The sequence below is a fragment of the Chrysemys picta genome, chromosome 11 (genome assembly GCF_011386835.1).
Source record: "Chrysemys picta bellii isolate R12L10 chromosome 11, ASM1138683v2, whole genome shotgun sequence".
Taxonomy (NCBI): domain Eukaryota; kingdom Metazoa; phylum Chordata; order Testudines; family Emydidae; genus Chrysemys; species Chrysemys picta.
In genome coordinates this window covers 52,238,925-52,262,389 of record NC_088801.1, presented here as the reverse complement: position 1 = coordinate 52,262,389, position 23,465 = coordinate 52,238,925, and the positions used below count along the sequence as shown (strand labels likewise).

General features: G+C 41.0%; 1 protein-coding gene across 4 annotated transcripts in view; it reads right to left on the bottom strand.

Moving 5' to 3' along the window:
- The window catches only part of MYO1B (myosin IB), a 198,499-nt gene that overhangs the window by 4,628 nt on the left and 170,406 nt on the right, over nt 1-23,465 (bottom strand). For 2 of the 4 annotated variants that reach the window (XM_005306813.4, XM_005306814.4), the window contains 7 exons: nt 20,658-20,744; nt 17,112-17,186; nt 16,594-16,728; nt 15,307-15,413; nt 11,151-11,283; nt 9,311-9,463; nt 7,932-8,059 (listed from right to left, as the gene is read on the bottom strand). In XM_005306813.4, coding sequence (XP_005306870.1) covers nt 7,932-8,059; nt 9,311-9,463; nt 11,151-11,283; nt 15,307-15,413; nt 16,594-16,728; nt 17,112-17,186; nt 20,658-20,744 — 818 coding nt within the window. The remainder of the gene's footprint in view (nt 1-7,931; nt 8,060-9,310; nt 9,464-11,150; nt 11,284-15,306; nt 15,414-16,593; nt 16,729-17,111; nt 17,187-20,657; nt 20,745-23,465) is intronic. The other 2 variants (XM_024109559.3, XM_005306815.4) reach the window with 1 other exon arrangement.

Here is a 23,465-nt window from a genome sequence, read left to right as displayed (position 1 = left end):
CTGCATCCTGCAGTCCAGAATCGATTTAATTCTGTAATCTGGTTTCTCTAACCCTTCATTTTCTACTGAGAGGGGAAAAAACTCCCTTGCAACCATCCAGTTTCTTAAAAACCACCAATAGACCTTTATTAAGCCTTTCTGAATTTCACCACCGCCACGTGCAGCGAAGGGGTATCTGAGGCGAAGAAGAGCAGTTAACAAGATAGCATCTCATCACTGTTTGGCTCTTCCACAATTCCCATTGCCCTATAATAGGTATTTTGTAATAGGCAGATTTTCCTTTAAGAGGTTTTCCAGCAGAGGCCAAAAACTTCAAAGAATGTTTCCCTTTAGCCGGAAATCACAAAATCAAGCTGTCTTTAAAGCTCAGGGGAAGACGCAGCCTGAGCCTTGCAGAGCTTCCACTCAGTACATTTTTCCTGCTGTACAATACCAGACGCTGAAGAGTCACTTGCTCAGAGCTCCCAGCCATGTAGCATCTAGAAAGTGCCACTAAGCGCCTCCATCCGCAGGCTGTGTCACCAGTGCTGCACTTTCCTTGATGTTCTGACCTCCTGAAACAACCCCCTGCAGCTGGCCCACCATGTCTTGTGAGAATTTTGCTGCTAAAAATGACAATACAGAAGATAGATAACCCCATTTCAGCACATCTGTTTGGCTCAGCAGTTAGCCCCCTCCTGTGACAATAAATAGTTTTCCATTGCAGTGTATTTGTATGTATCTCCCCTCTCCCCCGATTGAAAAAATAACTTACTGGGCATAATCACAGGTCAATGATATTCTTGCCTGCAGGTACTCCCTTCCCAAGGAGCAGTGCACAGCGTAGACCAAGAACGTGGCACATAGTTTCTCCTCAGTTCCTAATCATGCAGCTGTGTTTAGTTCTACACTTGAGAAGTGACAGCAAAGCAATATTTCACCATCACTGAACATGGTGCTACTATGAAGTTTTTCACGTACTTTCGTGTAGATACATTCAAGAACAACCTATGCCAAAAGGGTTTAAATTTCCAAGACAACAGATCCACAAGCAAAAATGCAAGCCTCTGTGACGACTTAGATTGTTAACAGGAATGATGACAAGATCTCAATCATCAGACAGGCCACACAAGTGCACTAAACAGTCTAACATGCATACTGAAGTGTGATTTTGACAGCATATGCCTCTCCACTGAGCATTAAATGAGATCTTTATTAGGAATTGCCTCAATATTTTAAGATGCTAAGGGCACCTATACTTACGGTTGAGTAAATTTAATTGCACTTTTTATAGTACTAAGAAAAAAGTTGATATTTTCAGATGAAGAGCAACAACTGAAGAACAACATCTGAAGAAGTGGGTTATTTTACCCACAAAAGCTTATGCCCAAATAAATCTGTTAGTCTTTAAAGGTGCCACCGGACTCCTCGTAGCAACAACTCTGACTTTTCAAGTTAACCCTACATTTCAGCATCTATCAGCTCCATAAACTGTACTTAGTACGGAACCTTTGGCAGCAGTCTATGGTTAAGTGAGCAATAGCACATAAAGGGTTCAAGTTTTGCCTAGAGAAACTGTTAATTTCACTAATGCTAAGAGAAGGTTACTCACCCTGTGCAGTAACTGAGGTTCTTCGAGATGTGTGTCCCTGTGGTTGCTCCACTTCAGGTGTTGGTGCGTCCCAGCGCTGTTGATCGGAGATCTTCGGTAACAGTGCCCGGTTGGGACATGCGTGTGCAGTTGGTGTCTTGTGGCGTTGTTGGAGTCTGTTTGGTGCAGGCACGTTTCAACCCCCTCAGTTCCTTCTCCACCGTAGAGTCCTTTAAGTCGAACTCCAAAGTAGAGGGGAGGAGGATGGGTAGTGGAGCACCCACAGGGACACACATCTCAAAGAACCTCAGTTACTGCACAGGGTGAGTAACCTTCTCTTCTTCTTCAAGTGGTGTCCCTGTGGGTGCTCCACTTCAGGTGAATGTAGAGCAGTACCCGCTATCATTGGGGGGGACTTTGGAGTTTGGCAGTGGCAGACAGTACTGTCTGATCTACTATAGTGCTCGCTCTAGCATCTTGTATGCTGACGACCATGTAGCGGCTTTGCATACGTCAATAATGGGTACGTTGTGTAGGAACTCTACTGATGTTGATGTAGCTCAAGTGGAATGAGTTCTGATGCCGTCAGGATGTTCAATGTCATGGATCTGGTAGCAGGACCTCATACAATCAGAGATCCACTTGGAGAGTCACTGTTTCAAAATAGCAGCTCCTTTGGAGCGTTCTGCAGTAGATACGAAGAGTCTAGGTGATTTACTAAATGATTTTTGTTCTGTTCAAGTAGAAGGCAATCACCTTTCTACATCGAGGGTATGAAGTGCCGCTGCCTGTGGGGCTTGGGGGTAAAAAGTGGGGAGGTGTATCAGCTGGTTAAGGTGGAAAGAGGACACTACCTTTGGCAGAAATTTAGGGTGGGGTTGCATCATGATCTTGTCCTTAAAGAAATTAGTGTACTGGGAGGTTGGCCATGACTGCACTTATTTCCCCAACCCATCTGGCTGATGGGATGGCCACGAGGAATGCAACCTTCGTGGACAGGTGGAGTAAGGAGGAGGTGGCTATCAGTTCAAAGAGAGGTCTCATGAAGCCTCTAAGGACGAGGTTCAAATTCCAGGTGGGTGTGGGGGAGTAGACTTCAGGGTAGAGGTTTTGGAATCCGGTAAGGAAGCATTTTGTAGTAGGGTGTGTGAAGACAGAGGAGCTGTCCAGTTTCTCGTGGAAGGCATTGATTGCCGTGAGATGAACTCTGATGAAGCTGAGTGTATTAGAGGAATCGAAGGGAATGCATACATAAGTGCCCTGTTCCATGGGATTAGGAATGCGTCTCCCAGGGAGCCAGTCCTGGGTCCCGCTCTGGAGCAAAAAATTGGCATTTGTGGTTCCTTGCTCTGGCGAATAGATCTATCAAAGGAGAGCCCTAAAGGGAGCCTAGGTGGGATGCGACTGTAGGATTTAGTTCCCATTTGTGTTCCTGTGAAAAGTGTCTGCTGAGGGTGTCGGCAGTGGTGTTCTGACACCCCGACAGGTATGAAGCCGTGATGTCTATGCAATGTTGTAAGCACCAGTTACAAAGTTTGATGGCTTCTATGCACAGGGAGTGTGATCTTGCTCCCTCCTTGTCTGTTGATGTAGAACATGCACGCAGTATTGCCCATGAGTACTCAAACAGATTTGTTTCGAATGAGTGGGAGGAAGTGAAGGCAGGTGTACCTGACAGCTCTGAGTTGTAGGAGATTTATATACAGATGGGCCTCTGGTGCAGACCGCCTGCCTTGTGACCTGTGGTGTTGCAGGTGTGCATCCCAGCCTACCAGGGAGGTGTCTGTGGTGAGCATGAGTGCGGGGGGGGATTTTGGCAAAAGGGAACTCCTGTGCATATATTCTCCCTTTCCTTCCACCGGTGCAGTAAGTTCAGCACGTTTGCAGGTGGAGTGACCATCAGGTGGAGGCTGTGTTTGGCGGGTTTGTATAGCGAACTCAACCAGCCCTGTAAGCACCTCATGTGTAGTCTGGCATGTTTCACCACGAATATGGCAGCTGCCATGTGGCCTAGAAGTTGCAGACACATTCTGACTTTGACCCTTGGACAGATGGACACCATGTGTATGAGGTGTTTGATGGTGAGGAACCTGGCCTGCGGGAAGAAGGCTCTGATGATGGTCAAGTCCAGGTAAGCCCCAATGAACTCTATTTGTCACAGTGGACTTTTGGAAGTTTATTTGCAGTCTGAGCCTTTGGAAAAGAGCGATGGTCGACTGTGTGGCCGTTTGCATTTCTTCGTACGACCAGCCCTGAGGCAGTTGTCCAGGTATGGGAAAAATATGATCCTTTGTTTGCGCAGGTGAGCTGCTACCACCAAGAGAGTCTTGGAAAATACCTGCGGTGTGATGGAGACCCCTAATGGGAGCACTCTGTATTGGAAGTGGTTGTGCCTCACTGTGAACCGTAGGAATTGTCTGTGTGCTGGGTGTATTGAGATATGGAAGTTTGCGTCTAGTCATCTCGTTCCAATGCCGGCATTATCATGCCCAATGTTACAATTCTGAATTTTTGGGAGCGGACGAATTTGTTGAGTCGTCGCAGGTCTAGAATGGGTCGCCATCCTCTGCTTTTCTTTGGTTCAAGAAATAGTGGGAGTAAAATCCCTTCCCTCTGTGTTGTGTTGGAACTCATTCCATTGCACCTAAGAGGAGCAGGTGAGTTACTTCTTCCCGAAGTAGATGTTCGTGAGAGGGGTCCCTGAAATAAAGGTCATGGAATAGCCCAACTGCACTATTTCCAGGACCCAGCAATCCTGTATGATGTTTTGCCAAGCATGGTGGAAGCATTGGAGGCAATGGTCAAAAGGGCAAGTAGGCGCTGGTGGTAAGGAGTGGATGCTCAGACCCTCAACCAAGATTTCAAAATTGCAGTCTGTTGCCTGACTGGTTGGAGGTAGGTTGTTCAGACTGGGTTTGTTGATGTTTGTTCGGCCTGCCATGGGATCTCCTTGTGTCGTACTGCTTGGAATGTGGGTGGTTGTATTGCTGCAGGCGAGACCTCTGGTAAGCCTGGTATCTCTTTCGCTTGGAAGGAGGGGTATAGATCCCTAGTGTTCAGAGGGTAGCCCTAGAATCTTTCATCGTGTGAAGAACTTAATCGGTTTTTCCAGAAAAAAGTGTGTCTTTGTTGAACAGTAAATCCTCCACTTTGGTCTGCAGTTCTTTAGGGATGCCAGATGGGGAGAGACAAGAGGCCCTACGCATCACCACTGCAGTAGCTGTGGTGCGAGCTGCCATGTCCGCCATGTCCAGAGACTCTTGAAGCGCCATTCTGGATACTAGCTGTCCCTCTACCAGGATCGATTTAAAATCCGCTCTTCAGTCTTCTGGGATGTGGGAGGTAAATCTGCTCTTTGGTCCTCTGGGATGTTGTAATTATCAAGTCATAGCTAGTGAGAAGAGCGGTATAGTTGGCAATTCTAAATTGGAGAGTAGAGGATGTGTAAACCTTGCGACTTAAGAGGTCAAGGCGTTTGAGGTCTTTTTCCTGGGGTGTGGACCAGTAATGAGGTTGTTTAGCCCTATGGTTAGCCGCTTCAATCACGAAGGAGGTGGGCTGCGGGTATGAAAATAAAAGTCTATGGCCTTAGCTGGGACATAATATTTCCGGTCTGTCCTTTTACAGGTTAGCGGGACGGAGGCTGGTGTCTGCCAGATAGTGTCGGCCACTTCTAATATGGCGCTGTTTATGGGGAGTGCAATCTTTGAGGAAGTCGAGGGTTGGAGGCTCTTCAAGAGTTTATGTTGACTGTCCTGTATTTCCTCCAATGGAATGCCCCAGCTGATTGCAAACCTCTTAAATAATTCCTGAAATTGCTTGAAGCTGTCTGCCATAGTTGGTGGGGGTGGCATGACGGCTTCATTAGGCGAAGAAGAGGAGTTGTGTTTGGCAACTCCATGCCAGGTGCGGGCTCTTCTTCCACTTCTTCATGTGGATCCTCGAGGGCTCTAGACGCGGATGGCATTGGGGATCCAGGTGGAAAGCGGATCTGCGCTCTATGGGGTGAGAAGGTGCGGGAGTAGTGGGCCTTATAGGGTGCCGATGGGTCCCACAGTGCCCATTTCATGGGGCATGGTAATTGAGGTCCCATCCTTGGTGTAGCAAACCATGGGAATTGTGGTTGGTCCTTGTGAAGCACTTTCCTGTGAGGTGGTCTTTGTTGTAGTGGAAGTGAGTTGGGTGGAGAAAAGACTGTCTCCGTGGTCGTCGTCATTGCGGTCTGTGAAAACAGAGTTTTCAGTAGGAGAGGATGGCTGGATCAAGGGTGAGCTCTCGGTGCCAAGTAGAGGCAAATCCACTGAGATGTCTTGATGTGTTAGAAATTGTGTCTGTGCTGGAGCGTGCGACACCGAGAATTTAGTCAGAAGCCGTTGTCTTTGGTCTTGGCCAGTGCCGGTGGTCCCATGGCAGCACCAGCAGCCGGTGCCGGATGGTGTCCGGTGCCAGTGGAGTTGCTGGTGCCGGGGCTCTGTGCGCGGATGGCACAGACTCTGGCACAGGTGCCGGCACATGCGGTGCCAGGGAGGAGACCTGGCCATGATGCGGTCTTGACTCCTTACATTCCTGCACCATATGCCCGGTGCCAGAGGTGTTGGGAATGTCGCAGGTGCTGACCCCTGAGGCAGTCGGCACTGCTGGCAAGGACCTAGTTGGGGACTGTTTCTTTGTGCCTGGTTTCCTGTCTGTGGAGGTCGAGGCTCTCTTCCTCGTCTCGTGAGAGGGTGGAGCCGGGCTCTTGGTTGGTTCCAACCTGGTCGGAGAGCACCTAGGAGAGGGTTTTGTTCTGCCAGACTCCAAATCAGGTTGGAGGGATTTCTCCATAAGAATCATCTTTAAACGCAGGTCTCGGTGAGCTCTGTTTTTCAGATTATTGCAGCGGACGCACTTAGTTGGGACGTGCATCTCACTGAGGCATCTGACACACTGGGAATGTCCGTCCAAGCATGGTCTGAGTAGCATTTTGCAAGAGTAGCATTTTTTAAACCAGGAGACCCCAGCATCTTTAATGTGGCCTACTGAAGAAGGTCTAAGAACGAGACCATAGCGGAGTTCACTCCCAAAGGGAGAAGAGAGGTTAAGAAAAACTAGGATTTTTTTTTTGTTTTTTTGAGGGAGGGAGGTGGAGGGTTGTTTTGTTTTTAGTGAGCTCTATGCAACTATCTAAAGGTAGGGTAGTAACTGGAGAGGTGTTATCTAACTAAAACTAATTTTCTCTCAAAATAGTGGAAGAGGTTCAGCACTGCCCCAAGTTCCGTCTTCAACCGAGGATGGTTGAGAAGGAACTGAGGGTGTTGAAACGCACATGCGCCAAACAGACTCCAACGATGCCGTGAGACGCCAACTACGCACACGCGGTCCAACCGGGCACTGCTACCGAAGATCTCCGATCAACAGCACCGGGACGCACTGACACCTGAAGTGGAGCACCCACAGGGACACACATCTTGAAGAAAAAAGGACATATTCTGCTTCCTTTATTCAAAAGGAACAGTACCTTATTCTATGAGCAGTCCCACTGTAATGAGTGGCATTACTCACAGAGTATGCTTCTACTCCACATGAGCAAATGTGGCAGATTCAGGCTCTAAGTCCGAAAACAATTGGTGATCTATTTCTTAACAGACCTTGCACTTAATCAATAAAAGCTAATTTACTGGGCAACTTTACTCCACGCTTATAACACTGATAATCTGAATCTTACCCAAGAGACCAAAACATGAAACAGAACCCAATGGACACAATTTATAATTGGAGATTCCAGTTTTCTGCTTAAGCCACAAACACCTGATTAAACATCAACAGGAATGTTAAGTAACATACACTGAAAAGAAGGTAAAAGATCTTTCAGATGAACTGACATCCTATTAATGTTTTGTCTCTGTCAATTGAAGCCTGTATCGTTTCCTGTCATGTTCTCCATGATTCGTTATTCGGTCACACATAGTAGCAGCATGTAAAGCTGCTTATGTATGTGGTTTACACACAGTGTGAAAACACAAATGTATACAAGTAAAAGATGGTTTTAAATTTAATTTGTGTTTATTTAATTTTACTGATAATGAAATATGATTTCCGCTCAAATGTATACAGTCTCATTTCAAACAAACCTAAAAAACAAAGAATTTCTCTACTAAGTTTCAAGGCTCTAAAATAGCCAAAAACAAATACTGGAAATGAACACAGATAGAAACAGAAAACTGGAATCCCTAATTACAAGTTATTTTTCTGTCATCAGAAAAAAATCCCAGTTACATAACACCCTTTTGTTTATCCAAGGTTAGATTTTTGACTGATGAACCTATTAGCATGCTGCACTGAAGGAAATGTCCTTTTAAAAACAAGCAAAAAATAAACATACTCGTCAGAAATCTCAATGTTGAGTTTCTGTTTGGTCTGGCTGAGAGTGGTGCGGTAAAGCTTGGTGGCCATTTCAATAAGGTGATCGCTGCTGAACAGGAAATCCCCTTTACCAGCTGCTCCTGAGCCCTGAGACAGAAACAAATGTAGTTAGTATCACCACAAATATACTCAGAGGAATCCTGTACAGTTTTATATAGGTAAGCAGTCTTTAGAACCCCTCCTTCCTATGCCATCCCCCAAAATGCAAAACATAAGGATCAAATACCAGTAAAGTATACCACTGGGCAAGACAGGGTAGGAAGGAGGTTTCCTGTCACCACCAAGTGCCAGTATTTTGACGTCGAAGTTAAAAAGGAACGCCATCCAAGTTTTGGTCTTAAAATATGATCCGATCTTAAACCTGTTAGAATCTGATGCAAAAGCTCCATGGGATTCTAACTATCAAGGTAGGTTCCCCCTCAGCCCACAGGAAAACCACTAAACTTTGTAGATCCTACAGAAATGTACTGTTTGAGTCTCCCTCTGCTGGCTATATCACAGCAATTCACACTATATCATAGGAACTGAAACCAACTGTTGATACTAGCACACAGAAAAAGATATTCTGGCATGACACGGCACTATATGAATTGAATTTGTTGAACAAAACAGCTAGGCTATCAGCTCCATTTAAGAAAGAAAAACGCTGACAGAATAGATTTTTAAGAGGGTTCTACAAACAGTGAAGAGAAACAAAAGTACTTGTAGATTTTTTTAGGTTGGTAACTAAATTAGTGATATAATAATGTACATTTCTTTGAACGCCCATCAAGGGGATGAATGGTAAAGTTAGTGATGAAGAATGCAGAGAGTAAGATGAAGTGAACAATAAAAATGTAGTAAAAATATTCTCAATGAGTTTTTAGAAGCCTAGGTATAGAAGTTAAGTTTTTTCAGAAGAAAAAAAAGGGGATGATATTTATTTTAAACTTCCTACTTCCGCTAAAGAGCAGAAACACATTTACTAATCTGTTCGTTATACTTCAGTTACACTGAAGAGTCAGGAAAAGCTATACGAGGGGTTAAAAAGCTAAGGACAAGCTTTCACTATGAATAAAAACCAGACTAAAGGGCCATTTTACAAATGGAAAAAGTCTAATCCTGAAAAGGCTGAAGCAAATCACTAGGTCTCATTTTCACAAGCGAATTGTCACCCATTATTTAACAGTTCCACTACCTGATCTTTAGTAATCTTAAACTTACCACTTCATAGATGTGGGAAAGGTTTAGACAGCTTTTAACCCTACATGCTAACACCACAAGAATTAATGTTTTAAAATAATTTCTTCTCATACAGTATAAATTTGCTTGATAATTTATTACAGATTTAAACTCTACCTCTTTGAGGTGCACAGCAAAAAACCCATCATTTTGAGAGCTCATGGACACTTTAGTAACATCACCCAGAGGGACCTCTGACTTGATATGTCCAGACTTTTGATCAGCAAGGAGAACATTATTTTTTGTTAGCAAGAAAATCCTGGATGCACACTGTAAAATGAGAAAATGAGAAACATTATCTATTCAAACACACAGAGATGAAGACTCTACAACAGAGTAACCATTAAGAAAACAAACAGTTCATACAACTAAGAACTGTTGGCTCAAATTTTCAAACCTGAGTGTTTTAAGTTCAGCAGGAGCAGCAGTTTGATCGTCTCTGAAAATGTGGTCACCTTTTTTAACTGCCTTCTTATGGATCCAGAAGCCTAATGCACCCCCAGTTCTTCATTTTGCCCCCTATGCTTACATGTATAAACACAATGTTTTTAATTGTAAGTTTATAGATGTACAATCTGAAAATGGAAAGTCAGAATACATATATAAACGAGAATAACCCTGATTCTTCATTCCTTGTGCACTGCAAATGTCTATTGAAATCAACGTAAATTTTGGGTGCAGAATAAATGCAGTATCAAGTATATATATTTGTGTGCACACATACTATATGTACCAAAATGCTTATGTATTTGAAATACTACCATATATACTCTATCATAAGCCAGTTCGTTTATAAGCCGACCCCCCGCCCCCAAGATGGATAAGTAAAAATGGAAAATTTTTATGACCCATTCATAAGATGACGCTATAATACAGGGGTCAGCAAACTTTGGCTCCCGGGCCATCAGGATAAGCTGCTGGCAGGCTGAGATGGTTTGTTTACCTCGAGCGTCCGCAGGCACGGAGGTAAACCTAAGTAAACAAAGTGTCCCGGCACGCCAGCTGCTTACCCTGACGGGCCGGGACAGCAACTGGTGGGAAAATTTTTTGGGGGGGGAGAAGCCGGGAGTCAGGGGAGTAACCCCTGTGACCACCCCCCACATGATCCCATCCCTAGCCCACGACTCCCACACTCTCCCCATCCCATCCCTTCCCACCTTATCTGGGGAGGGCCAGGGCAGCCTGCTCTGGTGGGCCAGACCGGGCGGTGTGGCCGCAACATGTTCCAGCGGGCTGGGTTAGGTGGCATGGCTGCAGCGTGCTCCGGCGGGCTGGGCGGCGCGGTCACAGCCTGCTCTGGGGGGCGGGGCTGAGCGGCGTGGCTGCAGCCCCGGAGCTGCAGCTGCTTCGGAGGCTGGGGGAAGAGCAGCATGGCCAGAAGTGAAGAGACTCTAGTCCCGCCTCTTCCCTTCTGGCTCTGCTGCCTCTGTTGGGGGGAGGGGCTGTGTCCCAAATCTCCCTCTCTATACCCGTTCATAAGCCGACCCCCTTCTCTGGAGCCTCCCTTTTTTACTAAAAAAAATTCATCTTATGAACTAGTATATATGGTATGTTGTCCTCCGCTATCATCTCTCAGAATTATTCTCCTAATACACAGCTAAGCATTATTTTTTCTAAACAACAATATTTTTTGGAAATTAGAAACATACTTATCCTAAAAGAATTCCACACTTACACTGTCTAAAATGGATAATTTAATAAAAACTGTTATGAAAGAAAATAACATCAATTAATAAATAATACCTGCCTCTTATGCAGCACTTTTCATCAATAGATCTCAAAATGCTTTACAAGAGCATCACTATCCCCATTTTACAGATGGGGAAACTGAATAAATAAGCATGTTATTACTTTCAGAATCATTGAGGGGAAAAATAAAATTGCCCTATATGTTAATTTACAACAAGACCTATCACATCAGAATGCCCTTTGGGATTAAACAGTGCCATTTTATTACCTTCCCATTAGCTCGATTGATTTTATTCACAACTTCAGCAATAATGATCTTTTCTTCCACAGCATCTTTGAGTTTTTTGTACTTGGGGTTCTTATTGATTTCCAGGTAAGCCCCATGGAATGGTTGCCCAACACTATGGAAGGACAAAACAATACAGAAACACTCAAGTTAAATTTGACCTTTGGGCACAAGTAAAAAATCCCAGAACTGTCACATTCTGGTGCAGACTTTACAATGGTGGATTGGTGCCAATGGCAGTCCCAAAGACTTTATTCGTGGGTATTGTATTTACTTGCCTACACTTTCCCACCATAGACCTTCATTAGTTGCATGATGTTTAACACAAGAATATATACAAATATCCCAGTCTCAGCACTTAGGTAGATATTTTCCAATGCGCCTAAAGCAATTTGTAAGGCATTCAACTCTCACTGATTTTCATGGGAATTGTGTGCCTATCAGTCCTCTGTGCCTTTGCAAATCTCTCCCTGAATATACGCCAGATTTGGATTTATCTCCTACTTAGTCCTATCTGACAGCATTCTGACGTCCAAAACCTCAACTGTACATTTTAATGCACAATATTGCATTCTTCAGTCTTGAACTGTTCCTATATGAGAAGCATCACAACCAGAGATACAGTGAACACTGCTTCTTCCTTCCTGCAGCACAAAAGGGATTCCCGAGTTCCACAGGCAGTTGTCTATTGGCTGGAGGCAGACATAAAAAAAAAAATGGATGTGCCAACCAGAATCCAGGGATAGCACCCTCATAGAAATATGGCAGCCTCCACTTTTTCCAGCAGTGGGAAAGAGTGTAAACAAACAAACAAAATTGTTTTTCCATCTCCTCTATTGTTAAGAGAAACAGAAAGAGCTGGTGCAGACACTTAAATACAATGAAGAAAAAGATATTGCAGGATCTATTATACAAAAGAAAGGAGAAAGACTGAGTGAAGCCTGGAATAGAAAGGAAGTATAAGAAAAGCAAGAGAGATGTCACAATTAACATATTTTTAAATGTATTAAATATAAAGTTGTTGGCTGCTGCTAACCTTTCCCCTAATACACAACTGTTGTATGCCTCTAAAATGCAGGCAGTATCAATTTGGGGACCTTTGAAGACCACATTTTCTCATCCTGGCTAATGGACTTAATCGGTCTAGGTTCTTAAGCTAGTAAATACTGGGTAATATTTTCAAGTCCTGCTTCAGGCAATAGTGCTGCACAAACAAGTTTTCAAGAAACACTAGCATCTCCCTCTCTCTGCTGTCACACAAACAAATTAGCTGAAAATGTTTTGTAAGTCTTTAATCAGTGTGGTTTCATTTCATTCTGAATTTAGGAAGCATTTTGGTTGAAAGTATAAAATATGGATTCTCGCTGAACCATGAGTTGAACATTTAATTACAATGGGTATTAGCTTTCATTTAATCAATACCCCATTGCTCAAACAAGAAATCTCTCCACATTCAGATTCTGACTAGCAGGTTGGAGAGAACAGTCTAACACAAGCTACTTTTATACAAAAATAAGACACTCCACAAGGTTTGTTTCCATTGAAAACTAACTTCTAGTTTCTCAGCTCCAATCATAACTTAAATTTCAATCAAGCTTCTTTGAAGAGCCCCAGAACTGATTTTTATCAGCTTTACTGCTTACAACACAAATATGTCTGCAGCCCAAGGAAAAATGTAGGCATTTTTGCAATTATTTGAGCAATGTTAACTGGACAGATAGCACCAACTGGAGACTCATCAGAAATTCCCTGGTATTTTCAGGCCTCTACCTGTCTGAAATACTGATAAGAGTATTTGTAGAGATATGTAAGATTTTAGCCAGCCTAGACACTATCACTGAGTAGACAGAGTCTCTGGAATAGAAATAATTACCAAATAAACGTGGCCTTGGGAAGATAAAAAGCTTTACGAGTTTCATAATTTAAAGATATTTCTTAACATGCTTAACTACAAAATTGCCTAGTCCTCACATTCCAACACTGCTTACTTTTTTTATTAATATTTTGGCATCAATTAAGCTTAAATAATGACCACAGCAAATCTGTTAGCAGCAAGTATTTTTGTTTGCTTCTTATTGTCCAAATCCTGAACAAGTGAGAAAGGCCTACGTGCTGCTGCAAAGATCATTTTCCTAGCCTGTTGCTTTGACCTTGTCACTCCTCTCTTTGCATCCCTCCACTGGCTACTCCCTTCTTTGCTGCCTCAGACATAAGCCACTTGTCTTTACTTTCAAGGCCCTTTACAACCTATCCCCACCAGAACAAGAGAGTCCTTAAAAAAAAAAAAAAAAAAAAAAAAAAAGCCAGAATGCAGGGCAGTGGGAGGCCACAGGAGTGAGCAGTGGGGAGCAGGGGGTTATTGGGGGGAACTGGGAAGAAGATAAGGGCAGTGGGGGAAGTTTGGGAAGTATGGGGTAACTCTCTGCAGAGCCTGTCCTGTCTCCACTGCCTCTCCCCACCCAGATATCTCCTCTTCTCTTGCTAATGTGCCAGTTTCCACAACAGATATCCCAGCTACCTATACCCAGGACCTGCTCCCTGTAGAGACTGTGCTGTCCAACTCCCAACATCACCTGGCTCCCGTTCTGCCTCAGGCTCCCAGAAGCTCCATCTCCTGAGCTCCCCCACCAAGTCCTGGCTGCAGCGCCCAACCCCCAGCACCTGCCAGCTCAGATGACAGCCTGCAGCCAGAGACGGAAAGGAGCTGCCTGGCCCAGGACCAGAGGAAGTACTGGAATGCCACTCCCGCACGACTCAAGTGTGGATACCCACCTTCCCTGTCATCTCTCATTCACTATCTAAAGGTTGATGCCTGTCTCTGAGCAGACCATGATGCCAGCCTCTATCCCCCACTTGTTTGAAAATGTAACAACCACTTTCATGCTCTGTCCTGCTGCCCCACATGCTGGGGAGGAGATCCCTGTAAACATCCACAAAGCCCCCTCCTTCAAACACTCCTTTGCGGTGACGCCGCCAAAAAACATAACGGCTATGCTGCTAGTGTGCTGCAGACCACTGCTTATCAAGCTGACCAATACTGCCTCCTTGTTTCCTTGTACTCTTCCCCTGGATCTATCTGCTGTCTCTTCTCTTACACTTAGATTGTAAGCTACCTGGGGCAGTGACCATCTTTTTTTATTCTGTATTTGTACAGCACCTAGAACAGTCAGGTCCCGGTCCATGACTTGAGGGGGGGGGGAGGGATAGCTCAGTGGTTTGAGCATTGGCCTGCTAAACCCAGGGTTGTGAGTTCAATCCTTGAGGGGGCCACTTGGGGGATCTGGGGCAAAATCAGTACTTGGTCCTGCTAGTGAAGGCAGGGGGCTGGACTCGATGACCTTTCAAGGTCCCTTCCAGTTCTAGGAGATGGGATATCGCCATTAATTTATTTAGTTATTTATTAATGCACTTTCATGCTATGGTAATACAAATAATTAATCATAATAAATCTGCACTGTGTTACTGCAGGGCTGGGAGATGGGATCCTTAGCGCCAATGTGTATTGTATGCTCGGATATGGAGTAGCCAAGCCATGGCTTGGTATTGCTGGGGATGGTGGGAGGGAGTAGTGGACTCCACTGGTTGCTGTCTCTAATGTGGGATGTAGGCTACTTAGCTTCGCGCAGAGTGTGGGCTCCATGGCTTTTTCCACATTTGTGAGTGAGATTATTAATTCCACCCCTTCACTTTGTTCCGTGGCTCTCTGTTGTGGCACTCATTGCCAGCTCAGCAAAGCAGGAGAAGGCGGTATCCAGTCCCCCTGTGCAGGTTCGCTAAATGTTTATTATGCAAAGAAACATCCTTTCTGCTATATTTGGGGTCTTGCACATGAAAACAGTCCTCAGTGTTTACCGTGACAAAACTGATGGCAGTTTCTGGGCATAATGATTCTAACAGAACACGATCAAAAATCAGCAGTTTAACATTTAATTTAGAAGCAAATTGATTTCTGTTTAGGACTAACAAAATAAGCTACGAGACCTCCATGTTTTGATCAAGCCAGTAATCCAGAAACAAAAAATTCTCAAGGCATTTAGGATTAGCAAACTGGTCCACAAAATAGGTCCACAACTAGCAGTTTGGGTGCAGATCATTTTTCTTTTACACTGTGAGCAGTGGTACCATAACAACTCATTACCTGGCTGGATATAAAGCTTTCTTGTCCTTGAAAAGTTCACTGGCTTCCAGTTTTTCTTCATATATAAGCTTCTGTTGATCTGTGAACTGGTCTCTGTACTTTTTACACTACAAAACATGACATTTTAGAGGAATCATAAATCATTCTTTGAAATCTGCTTTAATGCAGCAGCCATCACTGCTATTCACTTATTGCTTAAGATACACATTCTTAGTATGTTTCTGGAGTGACTCAACTCCATCCCTACATGCCATGGTAACATAGCAACCACTAGCGGAGGCACTTCAGCCTTTGCCTGCTCTACACACCACTGCATTATATTAGACACAGAGATGATTTTAAAGAAAGTATTTCATTTAAGTATATATGGTTAGCTGACTGTACTGTCAGCTAAAATCCCAACGGTACTCCTCTGTAGGAGTTCACAAGAACAAAGCTTCATGGGTGTGTGATTTTTGTTGTTGTTGGTTTTTTGCTATGATGTACTACAACACAGCCACTTTACATAATTGATACAATAATCAGGATCTGGCTGTTCCTTTTAGCAGGCAGAACTGTATTGTTGTAAATGTTTCATCCTAGAGTTACTTTGAGTGGGACCCCCTACTTCCAGCATTAACTCAACTTTCTGAAAGCAAACACAATTTAGAATATAAACAACATCAAATAATTATCAATAGCTATTAAGACACATACACAAATATACAGACCTATCATAGTGTGGCTGAAGAATTTAGATCTGTTTGCAGAATTCAGCATGTTCCCAATTTACCATGTTAAAAAGTTACAAGAGAATCTTTGTCCTTGACAATTCGCAGAAAATGGCATAGTTGCAAAGAGATCATCATGGATGCTGAGTGCTCACCAAGTGTCTCCTCAGCACTTCAATAGATTCTCACCATTTTCTCCATTAACAGGTCCAAAACAAATTTCAGCTAACCACAGTTCACATGCATAATATTCCACTGAGTATTTCTAGTTTTAGACTGAGTGAACACCAGTCCTGGATATGAACATAAATATTATAAGCTACCAGTTATGCATATTCACTTCATATTAAATTGAGAGCCGGGGGGAGGGGAAGCAATACACTTTACTCTTTTTTCCCCCAACCACTGAAAGGACTAGATAACGTATGGTTACGTCTGGAAGGCCAAACAGAATGATAAAAACAAACAGTTTATGCAAAAAAATTAGTGGCCAACACTGTAGCAAATATTTCCTAAAAATACATCCTCCATAAACAAAACTGAGGCACTCAAATCATATGACCAAAATGTACCCTACCCTCCACAAGTGGAAAATCCTCTTCAGTTCCTTGTGAGTTGAATCCAAGAAGAGGTAAGGCCTTGCTGGCCAGTTTTTGTCTACTGGTGATAAAGAAGGCATCTTATTCTTCATTTCCAAGAAGTACTTTTGCATCTGTGATAAATTTGAAGCAAGATGTATTATTAATCTCAACCAGTAAAGCTATTGAAACAAGCTAGAAATGACAGGTGCTCTTCAACAGTAAGTGTTGTTATTCAACTGCAACTCCCACATTTATTAAGCCTGCTCACAAGTTTGGGAGGCTAAATTTACTGAGAAATGCTGATGCTGCTTTAGGTGTAGACTTCCCATGTCCTTAAATTCAAAACATGTTAATATCCCTTCTTTACAACATAAAGAACTAAATGGTCATGCTATCACCTGTGTAGTATGACAACTCCTTTACAAATATTATTAAGACATTCATGCAGCTAACACTTCTGGCTATGCTAGAAAACAAAATTTTACATTAACCTATAATGTATATAGGTACTTACAATTTTCTGAAGTGTAAATTCATAAATTTTCCTTCCAGCATTGGCTCGGAAGAATTTCCTATATTCTCTACGGACCTGAAACATTAAACAAGCCTTCAGAGTGAATATGCATAATTAACATTTACCCATGAATGGTTTTAACAACACATTGTACATTAAGAAAGTGAAAAGTGAAGTTACAAATGTGGCCAATGGAAACAGAAAAATCAGGCACACTCAAGATGTGGGAAATAGGTCACAGACAAAGATGAAAGTTGCCTGAAGCTGCAAAGAACTATATTAAAGGTGATACTGTAAAAAAAAGTAGAGGACTTTCCATTATCTTTACAACTGTCAAATATGATTAAGTTGATCGCATATTGAAAATATTTTCACAGCTTTTTTGCTGTAAGCCTGGGATAAAGAGAGTGGAGCTCTTTTAGTGATAAGGATTTTATTGAATCTTAATTGCCACTGGGTTGATTTGTGAATTATTTTGTTAATTGATCGGAGGATTTTTTTCTGTACATGTACTTGGAGGTTTTTTGATGTGTGTATTTTATAATCCTAAATAAACAGAGATAATGATAAACATTAATTAAAGTGAATTCAGAAGACGAGTACTATACATCAAAAATTTCATACAAGTGCTTTAAAAAAATATCAGGAAAATGAGTTACTGGTGACTGTGAAAGGAGCAGAGAAAATAGATTAATTTTGCTTAGGGTCAGATGCGTGAAATAAAATTTAGCATGATTTTTAAAGCAACACTAAGGTAGAAAACTGAGAAATTTCTACCTACCTCTGGTATTACCACTACCATGGTATCTAACCTCTCCAACAATTCCACATTTGAAACCAAAATTGATACAACACACCTTATTTGGACTTTTGTGAAATGCCCAAAATTCATGACAAGTTAGCTGAAATTCATGAACTTTTTTGCATGCCTTGGCTGAGTTAGAAGCAAACCTGTTAAAGTTTTTAGTGGAAATCAGGAAAAATGGCTATGGTCTTGTATATTTTTCCACACAGCAAGCTCAGTGGTTTTGGCGAATTTTGTATAGTGTTCTTGGATTCACCTGAACCAAAACCAAAGTGAAAGCCAGGGGGTGAAAACCCACATTATTCAAAACACAAAAGATTCACATAGACCCATGCCGCCAGCCCTCTCTCCCATCCAGAGCTTCTCACACAGCTTGACTCTAAGCCACCATTTTGTAAAGAATTTCTCAAATGTTCTCATGGGGAAAAAAAAAAAAAACCACATTGGGGGGGGGGAACTTTTTAATCACATTTTTTAATCACACATTATTGAGATATGTTAACAGCATTAACAGTATTTAAAGTGCTTCATTCTCTCCAAACTTTCTCCGTTCACATTTTTCTTTTCCTCTTCAGTTAATAAGAAAAATGCTTGGAGTTTTCATATGTTGACTTCTACAAGGGACTTTTTTTAATGAATTGCAGAAATGTTCAGTAAAACCTATATCTTCCTTATGCTGTTAAGATTTAGCCCTCTCTAATTAGCACACAACCACTATCGGCACGTTAGCAATGGATATTATCCACCTATAAACAGATTAACACCTTCAATCCCAGTCTGACAATATTCACTGAAAAATATTAAAAAGGTGACTTCCTTGTAATACATGGGTCCCATATCTCACCGAGTCCTAACTGGCATTCCTTAAAAACAAAGTTGCTATTACTCTTCATGAGCAGCAGTCTGTGTAAGCTTAGTTTTTAATGAGAATACTGTAACACGCACACACACACACACACACACACACACACACACTCTCCCTCCCCCTCCCGCTCCTGGCACAGTAGGAAAGCCAGCAACAATATAATTCCTGGGCAGATCAGTACTAGAGAACCCCAAACCTGGGAAGTACTGTACATGGTATTAAAATCACATTTATTTACTATAAACAGAAAAATAAATAAAAAATAAATTTAGAAATCTTGATCCAGCTCTATTTTTCAAAATACTAATGATCATGATTCAAATAGGCGAAAGTGCTTTGATTTAAAAGCCATTAATTCAAAAGCTTCCCTCTACAAACATGTTGGAAGAAAATAGGTATCTAACCAGGCAAACAAATCACACAGTATTGGCGTAGAAATGATTATACATAGCTAGGATCTTGCCATGGAACTCACAGTGTGTATTCATATTCCAAAGAATGAGTCCATTAGATGAGTCCATTTCTGCTAGAAATAAAACCTTCAAAACCATAGCATATACAGACAAAGGCATGCCCTTGCCATATAACATGTTAAAGGTTTTGGCTTTATTAAAGTTGGTTTTCATTTAAAAAATAATGCTCAATATACAGCAGTGTTCTTGACTTCTTAGAAGGGACATTCTCTTGGTTTCTAATCATAAAAGCTGACCTACCTTGACAGCAGTAAAGCATGATTCTAATCTGAAGAGTGACTTCTTAAAAATGGCACCTTCATATCCCCTGCTCTCCTTCCCATATATATATATTGAGTCACATTTAATTTAATGACAATAAGTTTTCACTACATTTTATCCATGTTAGCACACAAGAGAACAACTCTGAAGAATTATGACTTATGCATCACCAACAGAACTGTCAATAAAGTTTCAACTATAGAAACCTGTCCCCATTTACACTTGTGTAACCCCGGTTTGGCCCAGAAAATCTCTATTAGTGGTGACGACGATCAAGCCAAAAAACACTCATCTGGTCTCTCAGATCTAAGTGCTCAAGGACAGCAGTTTAAAACTTTTTTCTTGTAAATTAAGCAAAAGGTGATATGAAAGCACTGTGACACAAACATGGAGGCCCGTAAAATGCCATTTTCAAAGTCTATTCACAGAACAGAACTACACTTTACAGATTGCAAATGTATTTTCTTTTGCGAACCAACCTTCAATGTAGAGGGATATAGAAAAAATGGAGTTAACAGACTGTAATGATTTGACTTTTTTAAGAAGGTCTGGCCTGGCCTCCCCGGAATAGATGTCACAGCATGCAATGCTGCATTATCAAAACAACTCAAAGGAAAGTGACTGGACACTATGGTTAACTCTAGGTCACACTTTGGCCATCCCACATACATCAGTAGGTCTAAAATGAGCAGCAATGACAGTCAAATAGTCACACCCTACTTCCCATTGTAACAAGAATAGGTCAGGAAAAGAAAATACTTGTTTGTAATCTTTCCAGATGGGATCCTTGCCAACGTAGGTCAAATTTTAAGTCAACAACCATGATAGTGTCCCTTTAATTAAAAACATTTTTGGCATTTTATCTTCCACTTGAAAATTGAAACGTCTGATAAAACAAGGAATATCTTCAGATTAAAGACAGCTGTAAATGTAACACAATTGTTAAAAAGGTTTACAAATGTCTCATTTAACAGACATTTTTGGATTAAGGATTTTTCAATAAAAAAAGTCCATGACAAAACTAAGCAAAACTAAGATCATGCTCACTGGTGATCCCACACAATTAATAGTTTATTATGTGTTAGTAGATGCCAGGCTTTATTGAGTTCATTGTTGACACAAGGGAGTGGTTGAGAAAGTACCTTCAGTCCAAGCCAGTAAGCCCAAATGACTGCAACAGCATGCTTACGCCTAGCCTCCTCCTTCAAGCGTTTCAATTCCCTTCGAGCCTAAAATGTTTAGATAGTGAATAAAAGAGACAGCCCGATGCAGATAGCACAATGACCAGGAAAAAGATCCTCCCAGACAGAACAGCCGATTTATGAATAAGATATAGAAAGATGGAAGAACAGCATATAAACCATTAAAACCCAATGTGTCAGTGTGGAAATGGTGTTAAGGCACAAATGTGGTCAATACAAGCCTCTAAACTGCTTCACTAATACAAAAGGTAAGAATTACACAGGCTCCATTATTTGCTATGAACATTTGTGTAATGTTTGCCATGCGTGTCTGCAAATCGTCAATGTTGAGTGTCTTATGCTTGATTTTAATGGAAAGCTTTCCCTCCAGTTACAAGACCAAAGCAATATTTATGAAAGTGAAGAATAACTGAAATCACACTATACACTCTATTCCTCCAATGACAAGTGCCTGAGCACAGTATGTTTAACTCTAACAATTTAAATTATGATTTATTTTTGGTCCTAGTCACAACTTTAAATAAAAGAATACTTCTCACACAATTTTACACACTATTTAGAACTTTAATTTCTGGGGTTCAGTTAAGATTCCAATATATTTTTTTCTCCAGTCTGGCAAATGATCTCTTTCTCTTTCTGATTCTCCACACGATGAAGACATTGGTGATGTCATACCACCAAAAAGCATGACTTCATCATATGCAAAACAAGGAGACAGGTACATACATTTCATCTATAGTCTTTGTTTAGGCAAGCAAAATTCCAAAGTACTATACATAAAGACATGAGATTCTGTTAAGTTACACTTTTTACATTTCAGAAGGTATTAGTAAATTTATTTGTTCAGTTATTTAAAGACACAAGACCAACAAATAAGTAGCTTCAATTGGTTTGGATAGGACATAACAGTAATAGTAGTTATAGCTATGTACTTGCAGTATTTATATCTTGTCAAGTATACTGAGGGAACTGTGAATCCACACCCACCTTTGCCAGTTGCACTTTTTGGATACTCTTCCAATTTAACAATAAAGGCTATTCTCCATTAATTTAAGCCTTTATAAAGGATACATTTTAGTTCATTTGGGATGGTACACAAATTCAAATTCTCAGTGTATGGCATGCTAATGCTAAGGACACTGCATAGTCAATATCTGCCTGAATTTTGAAGAAGGAGGAATTTGAGTTACCTCATTTCTACAGTTTTTGAAAAAAAAAAAAAATTAAACAAATGTAAAAATAATCACTAGAGATAGATGGCTCCTGAAGCTTTTGCTTTAATTTCCCTCTTAGGAAAAGAGAGTTTCCTAAGATGACAGGAAGTTGTCAGATACTGAAAATTTCTTATAACCCTGATGAACCAAATTAAATTGGTTACTATTAAGTTTATGCCTGAGGGCATGGTAGGCGCATTTTTATTTAAATTTGATTCATGTTTAACAAAAACACCACACACACCCTACTAAAATGTACAATAAAAATATAAACCAATGTGTAAGATATTTTAACTAGGTACTGTAATATAGAATTAATGTTGCATTTTTGTTTGTCATGTCCTTTTTTAATAGAAAAATACATCTTTACTCTACATCAGTTTGCTATTGAGCTATTACTTTGCATGAGGGACTTATCACTAAGGCATTAACAATTTAATCAATTGTTTTATATGTTGATACCAAGCACCATAATAAACATGATTTTTTAAATATATATATTAATATACATAACATTTATATTACCCTAGTTAGGACAAGATAGCGAGGATTCATATTTACATAAAATAAATTGAGAAAAAAATTGTGTCTGATAATGACAGCTTTTTAACAGTTTACTCTGACACCCGAAGATCAAACTAGAAATAAAAAGCTCTCTTATGAGCTAAATTCTGTAGATATTTATATGTTAATTCCCAGGGTTACCTTTCCATTCTAAGAGATTTATTTCTTAGACAAAATAAAATGGCTACGATCAAGCTCAGCATTGTACTTCTGCTGTATTTTAGCATGCTACTAGAATCAGAGATATTTCTTTCCTCATTTAACTCGCAAGGTGTTTTGATAGCATATATAAAGCAGGATCCAAGTAATAATTGGGCTATATTAAAATTTTAATTGACTGAATAAAAATTCTAAGTCAATAAACAGTTTTTGTTAATTAAAACAATCGTTTCAATGTTATTCCCTAGTGCACAGCATTTCAAATGTTCACATAACCCAAAGCTGCAGCCTGGGATTAGCGAGAATCTTTCAGTGGGACTTCGCTTCTGAAAACAAACAGCTGATGCTGGAATTCCTGGGATTTTTCTAGGGCCATAAATTGAGAACTGCATACTAACATCATTTTCTCAAATTTGGGTCATAATATTGTACTTAATTTGCAATATTGGACTTCTCTTACACAACCAAAGAAACAATCAAAACTGATTTCAGATTTTGTACAAATTATAAATAAAAGATGTTTACATTTTTAAAATGTACTATTTTGAATTGAAAAGGAGCCTGTTTAATTTAGGTCACAGAATATACAATCCAATTAAAAGAAATCTAGATGTGTATCACTGCAAGCACTTAACAGAAAAACACATGCTTGGGACATTTAGTTCAAATGCATTTTCTAACTTGACCTTACTGCACTCTAATCATTTTTAATCTAGTCTAATGACTTGTTAGTAAGCAATCAGTACTATTTGGCTGGGCATGCTTAGAATTTCCTAATATACAAGGCATACATTTAGGATGCTGTCAGGTT